This window comes from Fopius arisanus, unplaced genomic scaffold (assembly GCF_000806365.1).
Source record: "Fopius arisanus strain USDA-PBARC FA_bdor unplaced genomic scaffold, ASM80636v1 scaffold00075, whole genome shotgun sequence".
NCBI classification, from domain to species: Eukaryota; Metazoa; Arthropoda; class Insecta; order Hymenoptera; family Braconidae; genus Fopius; species Fopius arisanus.
In genome coordinates, this window is record NW_011887814.1 from 231,102 (window position 1) to 247,736 (window position 16,635).

At 38.5% G+C, this 16,635-nt stretch overlaps 1 protein-coding gene across 6 annotated transcripts in view; it reads right to left on the reverse strand.

Annotated features, from left to right (window-relative positions):
* Rab26 (RAS oncogene family member Rab26) overlaps positions 1–16,635 on the reverse strand; it is a 65,929-nt gene that overhangs the window by 11,543 nt on the left and 37,751 nt on the right. For 2 of the 6 annotated variants that reach the window (XM_011310383.1, XM_011310384.1), the window contains 3 exons: positions 15,957–16,015; positions 14,286–14,498; positions 8,613–8,723 (listed from right to left, as the gene is read on the reverse strand). In XM_011310383.1, the coding sequence (XP_011308685.1) occupies positions 8,613–8,723; positions 14,286–14,498; positions 15,957–16,015 (383 nt within the window). Of the gene's footprint in view, positions 1–2,539; positions 2,908–6,910; positions 6,933–6,974; positions 7,139–8,612; positions 8,724–14,285; positions 14,502–15,956; positions 16,016–16,635 lie in introns of those variants that run through there. The other 4 variants (XM_011310382.1, XM_011310386.1, XM_011310387.1 and 1 more) reach the window with 4 other exon arrangements.

Here is a 16,635-nt window from a genome sequence, read left to right on the forward strand (position 1 = left end):
CCTCCCCCCAACCCCTTGTAAAATTCATCTATGTACATTTACAAAAGCAACTTATCGAGTTGCGAGAGTTCGATTGGAAAAACCGAATCGATTGCCGTCTCGTATGCACTCGATCTCGATCTCATGGTCTTTGGTCTCGCCAGATTATTTCCCAGAAGTGATAAAACAAATTGAAAATGACGGGAGAAAAGTTAAAAAAAATATAGCTAAATGAAACTTGAAGAAATTATGGAAGATATAAAAATCGGAGTGGAAAAAAAAAATTCTTTATATCCGTTTCGGTGAGAAAAAATTTTCTCATTCCCATGAAAAATTTCTTAATTACAAGATCCCGAGATCCTAATTATCTGTGACATGTCGAGTAAATGAGCTTGTGAGAAAAATATTATTTATGTCGTGTCATCGCTGCAAGTGGAATATTTTTTTGGTGAACATTTTAATTACTTGGGAGAATGTAATAAATTGTGGAACTGTCTTTTCGATTTTTTTATTGGAGCCATTTTGTTGCATTATCTGACCCAAAAAATATATCAACTCTCACCAGTGGTGCATTATCACCGGAAATCATGTGCGTCTCCATTAGCCGTCGCACGTCCGGAGTTATCATCGAATTTCCGTTGTTAATATTTTTTAAATAAAAAAAAAAGAACCGCACGTTATGTACGGGGGTAAAAAAAATTGTAATCGGAATATTTTGTCCAAATTTTCAATAAATTTCGGGAAAACTTTTCAGATAATGTTTTTTATAATTTAGATGGCGTATTTTTTGACAATATTGAAAAATTAAAAAAGTTAGAAAATAACAGTATAATTAAAAGAATAAATTATATTCGCAAAAATTTCTAGAAAATTATAAAAAAAAATTTTCGAAACAAATTTTTGAAACATTTTTCAAAACATTTCCCTAAAACAAAATTGTTTTGTTTCCCGATTTTTTGTTTCAAAAGAAAAATTTTCCGAAAAGTTTTCCAGAATTGTTTTGAAAATTTGAAAAAAATATTCCGATTACAATTTTTTTTTTATCCTGGCATAAAAAAAGTTAAAAGAATCTACAATGAAAATTCACGCGGAGTCGGTTCTCAAATGGTCATTAGAATTCTGCAATCAATTTCCTCTCATTTTACGAAAACACTCGCTTTTCAAATAATGATGTAGGGATCAATAAATGATCTATGAAAATTGATTCGAGATTTTCTTGGCAACTAGCACAGCTACAGGATTGTTCTTTTTTTCAATTGAAAAATCAACTCCCGACCTATCGAATGGAATCAATGGCGATCGGCAAGCGATCCAGTGATCAATGAATGATCCATGAAAATGGATTTAAGATTTTCTCGGCAACTAGCGCAGCTACAGCGTTGTTCTTTTTTTCAATTGAAAAATCAACTCCCGACCTATCGAATGGAATCAATGGCGATCGGCAGGCGATCCAGTGATCAATGAATGATCCATGAAAATGGATTTAAGATTTTCTCGGCAACTAGCGCAGCTACAGCGTTGTTCTTTTTTTCAATTGAAAAATCAACTCCCGACCTATCGAATGGAATCAATGGCGATCGGCAGGCGATCCAGTGATCAACGAATGATCCATGAAAATGGATTTAAGATTTTCTCGGCAACTAGCGCAGCTACAGCGTTTTTCTTTTTTTCAATTGAAAAATCAACTCCCGACCTATCGAATGGAATCAATGGCGATCGGCAAGCGATCCAGTGATCAATGAATGATCCCTAACAATTGATTTAACATTTTCTCCGTAACTAGTCGAGCTAGAGATTTTTTTTTTTTTTTAATCGAGAAAATTTTGATTCCTCGGAGCCCGAAATCCAGGACTGAGCGCTTGAGGATTCTTCGGGGTGGAAATTGTTTTTCAGTCGTCGGGGGGGTGTGGGCAAACAATTTAGCTGCTCGTATGGTGTAATGAAGCCAGTTGAATAGGGTTTTCAACACATGATGCCGTACGTGCGTGAAATATACGCATCAATAACGAGAAGGTAGAGTGCATGACGTGCTATAAACTCCCGAGGTATTATATTAAACCTATACCCAGTAATAATTGTGTACGCAGTTGTCGATAGTTAGATTTAACGTCATGGTCGTTCATGCGTCAATTTGCACTGAGGAAAACAATAAATCTCGGATTGAGCTGATAATTTAAACAATTTGATGAATGTTACTCTCGACCTTCAAGTCGTGGTTTTTTTTTTTATCGTTAGAATAAGACAAAAATTTTGAAAGCGTTTTTAGTATTTCTTTTCAGAATGATATTTTAATATAATAATAATTCTTTTATTTCAGTTTTTAATATTTATAGGGGCAACATGGGGGGTTCTTTTTACTTCCGACATTGTTTTTAGTGAATTTATAAAAAATCGAGGTTTTTTTTAATTTGATTTTTTTTTGTGAAATTTTTCAATTCATTCAGATTGATTTTCACCTGCCGATCTCGGCTGAATAAAAAATTCTCACCAATCCCAATTAAATAAACTCTCAACTCTGATTTATTTACTCTATTTAATTATCTCTCGTTACTATCGTTACCCAATTAAAGAGTTTATTATTTCCGGTGTGTGCACACGCGACACGAGAGTTGGAGATCCGTCGTAACCGGAAAATCCCGTCGAACAATTTAATTGGAGTCGTAAAAAATCACAATTAAAAGTCAATGATAAATCACCAAAAAATCGGCAAATGGGAATTATTGCGAAATAAATAGAAAAATAACGGAAGAAGAAGATTGTTATCCAGGAGATGATGAGGGGTAAAAAAAAATTGTCACTCGCGATTCGCCATTTTTCGCGGGTTGAACTCTTTCAGAAATCTTGTCAAGCCCTTTTCGCGGTTTAATCTCTGGCACTTTAGATTCAAAATTTTTCGCGGGAATGACGGGTCCGAGGTTCGCGAGCCGAAGTGAGTTACAATACTGTGCCATAAGGTCTGCACCACCTGAGGGACGTACTTCCAACGCGTGCCAATTCGCGCAAGCGCTCCAGAAATTGAGCGATCGCCAATGACAATTAATAGTTATCAACAACAATTCATTAATAAATCATCAAAAAAACCCCGGGAAAAATCCCCCACTCGCAGGACCGCGCAATGCCTACAACACTAAAAAAAAATCTTCCAGAAATTAAACCGTCGCCAATTGATTTTCAGAATTATAACGTTCATCCACAGACTGAGAAAATAAATAATCTTTCGGCAAAACTATTAAAAAAATATAAGAAAATATATTTGTCATTAGTGAATCTTATGGGAGTATTTATTCAGTGATTGGCAGATTTACACTTGTGGGACGAATAGTATATTGTGCATCAAGGGCGGAAAGTCATGTTTTCCCGCTCGAGGTGCACATGCTATTGTACAACATGCAAAAAGATCTTCGTGTTTTGGGAGTAAAGTGAATACTTTCCGCCCTAGGGTGAAAAGTTGCTCCCAAGGGCGGAAAGTCTTGCCTTCTATATTTGGCAAATGGAATTATTTTTCTCAGTGCATCAATTAATTTATGAATAAAAAAAAGATTCCCCAGTCTCCGGATGTATCACCGCGCATTCCGTACTTGATCGACAACGAATCGTCTAGAATCACGTGAATTTTCAATTTCGATTGTCCGATAAAAACGCGAATAATTACCCGAAGGTTATGTAATAATTTAGTTGGAGAACAGGTACTTGAACTACCGCCCCCTATTACCTAATCTTGGTAATTACCATGCGCCCCGAACTGACCGCAACAGGTCCTAGAAAAACAGGGGAATCCCCCGGGCAACGAAAATCGAATAGAAAAATCGAAAGAACAAAAAATCGTGTCAACAGCAATCCGTCATTTCCATAAAAAGCCGCAATATTTCCCGCATGAGTGTTTCGCGTTAATTGAAAAACTAAATTCTGCGGACAAAAAAGAGTCACAAACAAAAGTTTTGACAGACAAAAAAAAAGTGCCCCGAGCTATTCAGCTGTATTTAACTGATGAACAGTTCGCTTTCCGCATCATCAATTTTCTCGTATTCCCGAACAAAGGGGAATCCCCGTCATTTTGACTCCTACATTTATCCTGATTTTTTAATTCAAGGGTTTTTATTTGGCTTTAATAATGTATTCATGTAAATTTATGATACAAGTTAAGTTTTACTTGCGGTCGCAGCCCTCGGGCTTTTGCACAGAAATATCACGGACTTTGTGTTTTATTCGGACAGCGGAGGGTTGAATTGCGAAATAAATTGCGCGGAATTAGAACGAGTAATAAAAAAACGTTTTGAATCAATTCAGTTTGAATGATTGATTTGTTTTTTCAACAGGTGCACTAACAGGAGAATGTAATTACATTTTTAGGGTAGTTCCATAAGAAAAATTAGGTTCAATGATTGACTTGAAAATTTTTAATCAACAGTTATCAGGTATTCCGTTACTTTTGAGAGGATAATCTGAGTCTCCGAGTTTATTGGGATTTTATTGTCGGAGATTTCACGCGGACGAATCCACTTGCACCCCCGGGAATCCCCCATTTAATATTTTTTTTTCTTCATTTTGGCTCCCCCTCGGTACGACGCTTACATTACCGTCGGGTTTTATGATAATGGGGATAACATAACGAGGGGGTGAAGCATCGAGGGTGAAATACTGTTCGTTATGGAGTGCAATATAAGGTGAGGATTTCTCAGACTTGTGCGGAGAAGAAATTAAATCGTCCCATTTCGATATTGACGCGGAAAATTTTTTTTTTCCGTGATCGATGGTTGGGCTTATGAAGTATTTGTGCTATCGCAATAATTGTGAATTCCCTCCATTTTAATGTCTCTATTATTTTATGAATGTGATTGCAGCTGATATTTACGATTAAAATAGAAAACTCTCGCTCGGATTTACTGGCAACGCGGGAGATAAATATGGAAATGTTTTTATTCCGATGAATAAAATAGGAAAAGAGAAAACAATATTCGAGGTATGAATCATTGGTGGTCCCGAAGTGAAATCGCTTTCCCATTTGTATTATTCAAATGGCAGTTTCGAGCGTCACTCGGTGTTTATCAAACATTTCGCGGGTTTCAGTGCGGAATCATTCAGAGAAAATCCCGAGGATTACAGAATCGTATTCAACTGAATATTCCTCGGGCGGTGATTTTTACTTGTTCTCCTCAGGATTTTTTCGAAACTAATCACTCATTTTCTCTAAATCGCAAATTTGCAAATTTCGCTCGAAGGGGACGGGCAGGATTGGCTGGATAATGAGCCCATTGGGTGGGTCAGGAAATTTCCGACAAATTGAAAAAAAAAATATCTCTCTAGCTCCCATTGAACCCGAGTTACAGCGAAAAATTTAAAAGCTATTGAGCAGATGAATGATCTATAATGATCTATTATTTCATTTAGGATTTTCTCCCGATTTTCTCGGGCAAAATCGATCTTCTTTTCTCCGATTTATGGATAAATCTCATATCTATCGGATAGGAGAAACTCGACTTATGTTGTTCCATTCCTGCAGGAGTGATCTAGAGACCGATTAATGATCTACGGAAATTGATTTAGGATTTTCTCCGCAACGGTAGGAGCTACGGTCATCGTCTTTTTTTTAATTCGTAGGTAAATTTCCTGCTCTATCGAATGGCGTTAATAAATTTCACCAGAAGTGAGAGGGACCTGGGGATCAATGGACCATTTAGAAATTATCTGCATTACTTCTTCGAGCACCGTTTGAAATGAGTAATTTCGCATTTGAGAAAAGAACTTTCTAATGGGGTAATTTTCCACCCCTGGAATTGAATTGATCCTCCAAATTGAGAAATCGAACTTGTATTTTTCTAGAAGCTCAGCTAGAGTGCCACGATATTTACCCGTCGCAGTACCAATTCCAATACCCGGAAAAGTGTACAACCAAAAGTTTCAACTACGAATCCCAACGTGTACAAACTCAACAAGGCTCGCATGAATGTGGGAAGGGGAAAACCCTCACACATGTAGTTTCGATATAGAATTGAGCCAAAGCCGAGGCTATCGGGCGTCTCAGTGAGCGGACCCTGGAGGCCGGAGTTTATTAGCTCAACCCCTCGGTAGTGATGGGTTAGAGTGACCAAAGAACAATTTGTTCATTAAAAAAAAAATAACCCCGAATAAAAAAAAAATCAATTTCCCCAAATCCAAAGAAAAATCTCAAAGCTAAGAAAACTCATTCGTTCGACCCAGAAAAAGAATAAAACAAAAATAATAAAATATAAAAAAATATAAAAAAATATAAAAAATGACATAGTGATTATTGATAAATAATATTTCGTCAGATATTGCAAAAAAATGATAAAGAAAAAATTGCCTCCATTTTTGGAAGTTCTTTTTTGATTTCGAAAAATATTTTTTTCTGGAGTTTTTTCTCTGGGACGATTTGAGGTAAAAAAATGTATAGTTTCCAGGAAATAAATTTTTATCGCGGGTTGCTCACACCTATTACTGGAAACGTCCAGTCGCCCCCTCACAAGGATGCGTGATATACACGAAATATATATAGGGGCGCCTTATGCAGGCCAACACGCACGGGAATCGTGCCGCTACGAAAACCGCCATTATCTGTAATTCACCTCAGTATTCTGTATGTAAATAATTCTTTTCCACTCCCTCCCGATCAACAATTCCTCGGACACACCTCGGAATCAATTTCCAACCGCTTGATTCTCCAATCTCTCCATTGGCCTCACCAAAAACCCCAACCAATTCCATCCAATTTCCCCAAAGCGATTCCCTAAAAAATTTCTAAGAACTTCCAATTCAGAAAAAAAAATGACCCCCTCATTCCCGAAACCCGAGATTCAGAGAAAAAAAAACTCAAATGATCTAGCGATCGATGAAGGAGTTGAAAAAATTGCTCGAAGATTTTTTCACTAAAAACTGGGAGGAAATACACATTCCTAAATCGATGATGAATTACCGATCTATCGTTTGACGCCAACCACGAAAAGAAAAAAAATTTGCACGAAAATTTTTCCGCTCACCGCTGAATCGAGTGGAATTCAATTAATCTGCCCTTGATAATAGACATGTACCAAGCATAACAGTTATTCCTAATGTCCGTTTGCCCGCTAATTAACCCAGAGATGCAGAGCGATTTTATTGAAGGCACCCGCGCGCTGAAGACGCTAACGTTTAATCAAAGCCCGTTTAATTAACCAGTGCGCGCACAAATGCGACTGTGGATTCTCTTTGCTTTCGTATCAAAGTGCCTCTCACGTTGTAAAAGAGAGTTACTGAATGCCTGTGCGAGTAGCCAATCGGTAAAGAAGCTTTTTATCCTCGACCGTGAATTCACAAGTAAAAGGTGAAGAGAGAGAGAGATGGAGGAGAAAAAAAAAATTGAGGGGAGATGCTGCGGTCCAGCCCCACTTGGCAGTGTCAGCTGACTTGATTTATTGCCGTATCACCCTGCCACCCACACTTTTTCCCCCGCCACAGCAATTCATGGGTTTGGATGTCTTCATTCCCATCAATTCGTATTCTCCACGAGAGATAATTCATGACATCGTGCAAGAAAAACAAGTCGTAATGCGCGTTCGATCATAACGCCATTCGACAGATCGGGAAATTTACCATCGTATTAAAAAAAAAATCGTCCATTTTACTCCCATAGAACCGGAGTTACGGCGAAGAAAAAAAATTATCTACCAGTTGATGATCTATAATGATCTATGGGATAATTTAGGATTTTTGAGAGATCGACGGAGCAGAATGGAATCGCGTTTTTATAATTCCCATGAACAATGTTGGGATTATGTAACGGAATTGACTGTAATGATTTGTTCGAGAGGATCTAGGGATCAATCGATGATCGATAGAAGTGCAGTGAGGATTTTCTTGAGATCTCGTTGTCGGAAAGAGATAATTGTTTTTTTTCAATGGGGATAAAATTCCCTGGCCTATCGAATGGGATCGGTTTTTTTTTTGTTGTTGGTTTTTTTTTCTGCAAATCAATTAATGCAGATTGCACGGTAGTCACCGATACGCATTGATAATCTCCAGCCGCGTGTATACCATCATCAAATTTTCAAAGAGAAACAATAATTCATCGACGGATGCAATTTATCCGTTGCATAATACCCCCACACGAGTCACTATAAATGGTGTACGACCTTTTGATTTACCAAAGCCGAGAGCGGGATCGAATATATCGTATCGTTTGGTATCAGTGGTATTCCATAACTTTCTACATGACTTATTCGCTCGGTTATTTTCACTGCGGGATTTTGCCATCACAACATACCCAGTCAATCGTGCACTTGACTGTAAATTTTCAAATGGCAAGTCCATTTTGGATCTGACGAGTCGGTACTAGGGGATAAAAAATAACCCCAGTCAATAGATCGGAAAATTTACCCACAAATTAAAAAAAAAATTGCCTCCGTAGCTTGAGCCATTGCGGAGAAAATCCTGAATCAATTTTCTTAGATCATCATCGATCGCTAGATCGTTGTTTCGTTTTTGGCTGTATCTCGGGTTCAACGGGGGCTAGAGAGGTCGTCTTTTTTTTAATTTGTTGGTAAATTTTCCGATCTAACTGCTGAGAGGGTGAGAATGATCGAAAATGCATCGCAAGTTGAGTTTCGGGGGTTTTAGGTATTTTCATGTACTTCACTCACCGTAAACCCGATGCCAACGGTTGCGGCGAAATTTCCGGTTTGAAACTTGCCAGTGTCGAACTGCACCAGCAGCGATGTCTTGCCCACACCACTGTCACCCAGCAGTATCGTCTGGTAATAGAAAAAAAAATTAAAAACATTGTTTTCCATTTGCAGATAAAAAGAGTCGTAAAAATATGGTAGTGAACTTCGAGTGGCAGAACACAAGGTGGCACTTTGGCAGGTGCATTCATTGTGTTCAGACGACGAGAATATATGGACTTTGCGGTAATAAATAATGAGTATCACCATGATGTGTCCTCAGTGGTGGAAAATTCATTGTTCCGGTAATCGATTTCATTCAATTTATGCGGGAAGTTTATCCCCGTGGGGATAAACCAGTCGGGATGATTTGACTCCACGGGTCGATGGATTTTATGGCAAACGAAAAAAATCGTATTTATTTTGGAGCAATAGCTCTCGAGAAAATCCTAAATGAATTTTTATAGATCACTCATCGATCTCTCGATGTTTCTCAGCCGAGTGGGGTAAAATTAGTTCGAGATAACCACGGCGTCCAGTCGGCCGGATTTCCCGTCGAATGAAAAAAATACGAGAGATTTCGCACCAGTAGATCCCAGGGAAAATCCTAAATTATTCTATAGATCATTGCCGATAATCGATCGCTGAATCACTTCAACATTTTTTTGCTACAACTCTGGTTCTATGGGAGCTAAATCAATGATTTTTTTTTCAAATTGTAGGTGAATTTCCCGACTTACTGAACGGAATGTCCAACTAATCCGGTTCTTAAAAATTCACATTTCGAAATAAATCAAAATATCTACTGATTTCTCGAGTTCGTCAGACTAACAAAAATTGTGAAAAATGATTCCACCGGTACTTGACCGTGACAAAGTGCAAATAATTGTCCAATTAACTTTCATCTCATTAACTCCCCTCCCTGTCATTAGAATTAAATCGAAATTACAATGAAGTGGAATCACACCCGATACTTTAATGCAGGCGCGCAAGTAGCAATTTGACGTTCGACCTCGTTTTCCAGATAGTTGAAAAAAAAGTAGATTGCGTGGGGGGAAAAATACAGGAAGTTGTGATAGTTACTCAGAGTTGGGGCGCGGGTGAGGGGGAGGGGGGAGGTGAATTAGGCTTCCACGCCCCTTCTGACGTGTACCTTCTCCACACCTACCCCTTTTTTTGCTCTCTTCGTTGATATAAATTCATATTATCCAACAAACGATTTTTACGGAAATCTGGAGAGAATGGGGAATGTGGGATTGAGCTGAATTGTAGCAATCGCAGAGCCGTGACGAATTCACGTGTCTCTGGGTGGTGGAGCGAAGGAGTTTGTCAGGAGTGAGTGATCACGTCGTTGTGGGAACTGGAGGATTTAATTTTTTCTTTTTTGCTTCGCGTGTGGGTATTGATAGGGGTCTGGAGGGACTTCTATTGGATTGACAGCTGATTTAAAATCTTACCGATGATTCACGGTGATTGAATAACGGATGTTTCACGGAAATCATAAAGTTCATGATCGGAGGTCATTGATTTTGACTGATTGGTTGGACATCGGTTAGAGATCGGTTAGAGATCGGTTAGAGATCGGTTAGAGATCGGTTGAGAATTGACAGGAAATCAGTTAGTCACCGGTTGAGGATTATCTCACGTCCCACACAATTGTGTTAAAATACTAGCGAGTCACTTCGATGACTTAATTCACTATTCATAGACACAAAAATCCCCCGACAAAATCCGTAATCTCACTCGTCTCTCTCTCACACGAACAAGTTAAAAGCGCCGGCACGAATCTTTGTCTTCACGCTACCGGTTTTTACGGCTGCTACTGGCATTTTACGATTTAAGTGTGTTGTGTGTTATCGTACTGAGGCGTCACTCTCTCACGTCAAAACGATGTGAAACAAAATGGAAACCGAAAATTTTCGCTATGAAAAACCAACTGCAGATGTTCATGTATCATCGCAAAAACGATGCGCCACTTTTTCCTCGTAAAAATGAGATGAAAAAAAAAATAAAGACAAAAAAGCGAAAAGAAATTATTTGCAATCCACTCGCATGTGCTCTTCGCAAATCGTGTGATGCATCGACTGGGGTCCCAGGGGACTCGAATCCCACCAATTTTTTCTTTTTTTTTATATATATATTTTTTATTCTTCGGTTTTTCTCTCCTGCATTTTTTTTTTCAACTCAATGTCGTGATACTTTGAGTATCCAGCATACGTAATGTGTGCTTGTGTCACGGAATGGCACGGGATATCGCATTACTTTTGCGACTGAAAGGAAGGAGCTACCGTCCCCTCAGTGGTGCTCAATTTCAAACAGGAAGGAGTATTTGAACATGACATTCGACACTCAGAATAATTTTAATTAGCCTACTTCTGCCAAATAAATTCAACTAGCGCAAGTACATCTGTTTGGGTTCAATGGGTGAAGATTCTTCTCTTGTTAATGCTCGCAGATAATTATTAACAAGAGAAACTACTTGATCACCTCATGGATAAATTCATTGAAGACGTATCTCATGGAATTCCCTATATTTTTCTAATTTATAAAAAATATACAGGAGACCAGTATTTTATATTTTTCATATGAAGCGAACCAACTCAAGATATTCTATTTTATATTTCCCAAGATTAGGATTTCCCATTATTGTAATTTATATTAAATAACCGTAATTTTTGTGTAGGAATTTAAAAAAAATGATGAAAAATTCTGAGAAAAAAAGGCGGAGTTTCGTAAGATATTTTTTTACTACTTTTCGACCATTGGAATTAAATGAATTAATATTTTTTATTGATTATTTCTCACCACGGATGTGTGAGAGATTTCTTTTCATGTCGAGACGACGGGACGGCCTTTTTCGGTGTCTCAGGATTAAAAAAAAGATTTTTCTCGTCTTTTATGTCAGGCGTTTTTGCCTGTGAGGATTACCTTGACACACTGCAACGTTACAAGCTCTTTAACACGGTTTCACCAGTGAATCTGCGAGACACAAACGCGCCATTGTACCCACAGTGTCTCAATGACATGACTGTTCCTGAATTTATACCGATAATTCTGTCATTGTTCTCATGATTGGATTCAGCTTCTGCCCATATAGAAAAAAATGTAAAATATGTTCAGTCCCCTCGCCCCTAGGTACAATTCCTCTAATAATTCGCGGCCTCCATTAGTTTCCGCGATGATTCTCAAATTTTGGGGATTTTCTAAATTTTTCCCAAATTTTCACGATTTTTTAAACTTTGACATTTTTTGAATTTACGAAATTTTGCCGTCCCGGCTGCCTCAGGCAAAATTTGTTCAATAATTTGCAACCGTCCTTGGTTTCCACAATCATTCTCAAATTGTTGCGATTTTTAAACTTTTTTACGTTTTCTGAATTTTCCGAATTTCGCCACGGCGTCGCGCGGTGGCGGGTCGGTTCCGTCTGACGGGTCCCACCCTTCATTCGAGTTATTCGATATATTTCGAGACATCACGAAATCGAGATATAAATCTCATTTAATAAAAACAACGATTTTTCGTCACTAACGAATAGGTCTAGAACATTTTACTAAATATTTCCCTCAGTGTACACTGACATTTTTACCCCGACCCATTTGAAAAAATCAGGTTTGCGAGTTGAAAATTGATAAAGATATTTTTATTGAGTCGAGGTGTTGATAAGCCGCGGTGTAAATATATTTACGGAGTAATGAGTGGATAAATAGAGTGAGAATGAATTTTTCAGGGGAAATAAATTGATATGAATTGAATGCCGAAGGTGTTTTAAACAGCAAAAACTCGGTAAGGGGAAGAAGGGGATTAAAAGACTCGTTTTGTCGCACACGTTAAACCGATGAGATATCAACAAGGCCGTGGCCATTCGTATGCTAATACCGCCTGCAACTCGTCGATCCGCAGTTCAATGAAAAAACGAAGAAGAAAATTGAATATTTCGAGGGAAAAGTTTATATCGATTTGAAAATAATATTCATCCGAATGATTACCGCCTCATAATTCCGTTCTCCGAGATTTTTCTTCCATTACTCACGATATTTCAATTTTTTATAACAATCTCATTAATAAGTAATCAAAATGTTTAATCACTTTCATTTCAATCTCTTTCTATTTTAATCCAATTAAAAATAATAATGATAGCAATGAATAATTTTTCATTTTTCATTTTTTTTGTCAAATAAAAAAATAATAGTAATATTCAATTTTAATTAATTTCATTTCCATTTTTTAATGGAGTAGGGAAATAGTTGATTTGTCTGGGGAGTGGGGCAAAACGATTGAATGATGAGCATTCCTGGTGGTGTGATAAGACCCGGCCTATCAGTGCGAGACGTGTTTACGTGAGAGAACGCAGTAATCATGGGAGAAACGGGTTAAAGAAAAAAGTCAGTGAATTGGCAAAAGAAAAGATGATAATTTTCAAAAGTCCGCAACTTCCAATGTTCTAAATAGATTCAACCCCCTCCCACATCGCGTGGATTTATCCTAGCAAAGTGACTGCCTCCACTAACTCAATTTGTATGCGGGTAGAGTGACTCCACCAGATGGGCGCTTAAGGCCAGACAGACCTTGCCGGTGCCTCTCTCATATGTACGTGGAGAGATATCTTTGAAAGCTGCCGGTTAATCGCATTCCGGTGGGACGCAACGCCGACGGATACACCTCTTCGTGTTTCTATGGGTGTTCATTGTCGCGGATGTGTGATCTTTCACGCATTTTCGGTTTACTTTCCACTTACTCTCTTACTTTCTCTAAACTCCTCAATTTTTCAATCTTTCTCCATTTTCGTTCACCACGTACTCCTCCACAAGGTCATCGTCGTACGAAGGATAACAGTTAAACGATCGAAAGTGATCCCAGTCGATAGATCGGAAAATTTACTCCTGAATTAAAAAAAAAATCGACCGATTTGATCCACTGGGTCCCGAGAAAATCCCCATTCAAGTTTTCATGGATCATCCATCGATCTTTAGATCATAGAATCATAACTAGGACAAATCGCATCGGATTTGATTGCATCAGTCGAGCAGGGACATTGACTGTTGACTCGAGAAGACACGAGCCATTTTGCTCGGCTAGTTCCGGAGAAAATCCCGAATTAATTCTCGTGCGATCTATAGATCATCAGCGACGCGATCACTTTAACATTTTATTCATATCTCGGGTTCTATGAGGGCTAAATGAATGCGGTTTCTTTCATTCGATATCGAATTGCCCAATCCATTCGATGATCACCTCCCCCAGCCTTCCCCCTCACGCGCATCGCGAAAAATTCTAGAATTTTTAATTCTCCCTGTGCCCACGACCTTCAGTACATAATCCGGATGAGATTATATACGATGGTTAGTGCACAGGCGAAGTAGAGAGTGGCCATGTGAAGAACAAGACCAAAGAGAGGGTTAAGGGGAATTCAAAGAGAAATGAGAAGAAATAAAGATAAAGAAAGAGGGAGCGTTGGGGGCCGTCCCTGGCATTTCACGATCATTATTCCACACTGGTGTTCATCCAAGAAGGGGAATCACGCTCTGTGACCTTGAATCAATGACTCAAAAGTCCCTTTCGACCGGTGTATTTGTGTTTTTGTCCTGCCCTCCTCCGTATTTTTCTCGGATTAAAAAAAAAAAAATAATAAAAATAAGTGAAGAGAGGTCTTACCTTGTGCGTCTCGGTCTCCTCTCGGATGTTGTCACGACGTGGGCTACTGTGGTATCCACTGGTCAACAACTCAGCGGGTGGTTTGTAATCACGATAACCAGTGGGCGAGGGCGCTGATGTCAATGACAATTGGTCACCCGGTGTCAGGTGATTTTGATGATCCGGTGACACCGCGAATACGTCGTCATTCAGGCTCGAGTCCCTCGTCATTTTCTGCTGACGAAACAAACAATTTAAACGCGTGATAAAACAATTCTCGAAGAATCTCGCGTCACGGAAAGGTGCAACGGAAGTTGCGCAGTGGATAACTGCGCATCGGTAGAATTTTTGTTTGACATGAATTTCGCGAATTGTTTAACGGTTTTCGCGGATTCTAGGGGATTTTCGAGTCTTCGGAGGGAGAGGGAGCCGTTTTTTTTATATGAAGTCAACGTTCGTCGGGTTAATGAAATTGGGTCGAAAGGAAGGAAAATTTCGCGAATTGATAAAAGGGCAATGAAGCCGCGTCATTAAAAAAAGTCGGGAAAATTGGCAGAGCAGTTTGAGTTAACGTTTTTACAGCGGTTAGCTAGTGTTGGCGTTTGCAATTGAGGGGTGGGGCAGAGGCACCCCTGTGATCTCGCCATCGAGGGCGGTCTGAAGGGGCGAAATGTAATGGAGGGCGCACCAGGAACAGGAGTGCAGGGATCTGGATAAATTGGGGGTGGTAGGAGACACTCACTTCCGGGATTTCTTCCCTTATCAAGTCATTCGATTCTTCAGGCTTTTCGAGTTCGAGTTTCGAGTTCGAGTATTAATTATTATCATCCCTAGACGAATATATGAGGAATCAGCGATTACAGAAAAATTTGATTGTGACAAAAAAGTCACTTGCCTCCCCCAAAAATCCTCAAACAAACCCCTGGGGTCAGGGTGGAAAAATTTTTCTTTCTTTTCGCATATTTCTCGTATCAGGAGTTCCGTATCATTTCCGACGCGGAAATATATCAAATCAATTATTGGTTTCAGATAAAAAAACATTCGATTCGATTTGATTTTTCTCATCTTCATATTTTTTATATTTTTGAGAGTTATCATCGAACAGTTGACTCCGCCTAAAATTGAAACCTTTAGAGCAACAGAATATCTTTTTTTCTGATTGTCAGCGAAAATTCATCGCGATAATTCATGTGGAATCAATCGATTTCTGTCTTCATCACGACAGACAGATATATCACCATTCATATCCCCAATTTGTCCATTGACCAAATGCATTCTACCTCATGAACCCAAAGTTTAATCGATCACGTCGGTTTCACAAGGTAACATCCACTGCATCGGAAGCATCGGGCAAACTGACGGCCAGTCGGATGTCGGCTCTGTTATTGGTATTATCGGTGTTTCCGGCTAGTACGTAAACACCACGGGGGATAAACTCGAAAAGGGACACAAAGGCTAGTCAATCTTTCAGCGAATAGCCCGACAAAAAAAAAGCAGCCAGAGAGAATTTTTAGAGGACACAGAGGGATCAAGAGGAATTGAATTAGTCCTTCATGAACTAGATACTATAGCTTCACACCAAAAATCTCACTTTAAACATTACATTATTTTCGTTTGCCCCGCAAGCCACCTCTGACCTTCTCTAAGTCTGAGTCATTAAAGTCAATTTTAAAAGATCGTAATTGAACTTACATTGAGGGACGACGAGGCGGTGATGGTGGTGAGTGCTGCAGCCCCTTCCCGCATGTTGCCTGAAATCAAAAAGAAAATATTGGTCAGAGCTGATAGATAACCCCGAGAGATAGTCCGAAAAAATTCACGTAGGACAATCTTCCAGAGATACCTGAGAATCCTCAAGAAGATGATTTTCCGGGATTTTTAGATCATTTTATAAGATTTCTTAATTGAAAAACGCACGCAACGTTTTGTGTGAATCCCGGAAAAAATATCGGAGGAAAAAATATCCCACACATTCAAAACGTGTTAAAACTCGCTCAATTTAATTATTTTTTAATTTAATTATTTTTTTCGTTGTCTATTTTTTCAGGGACTCTAATTTTCCTATGGTCTATCAAATTGGGTGGGTTTTAACACGTTTTGGGTGTGTGGGCTATTTTTTCCGGGGATATTTTTTCCGCCTACCGTTTTTATCATGATATAATGTATATAATATATTTTAGATATTAGAATATAGAAGAAAAAAATGAATAAATTATAAAAATGTACAGTAAATATTAAATTTAAATTGAATTAAATATGTATTTTATATATATAATATATACATTATGTATTATAAATTTGATAAAAATTGAAAACTGTAGAAAATGTTTTTTAAAAACCGACGCATGCATGTCTTGTCTTGCATGTGTAA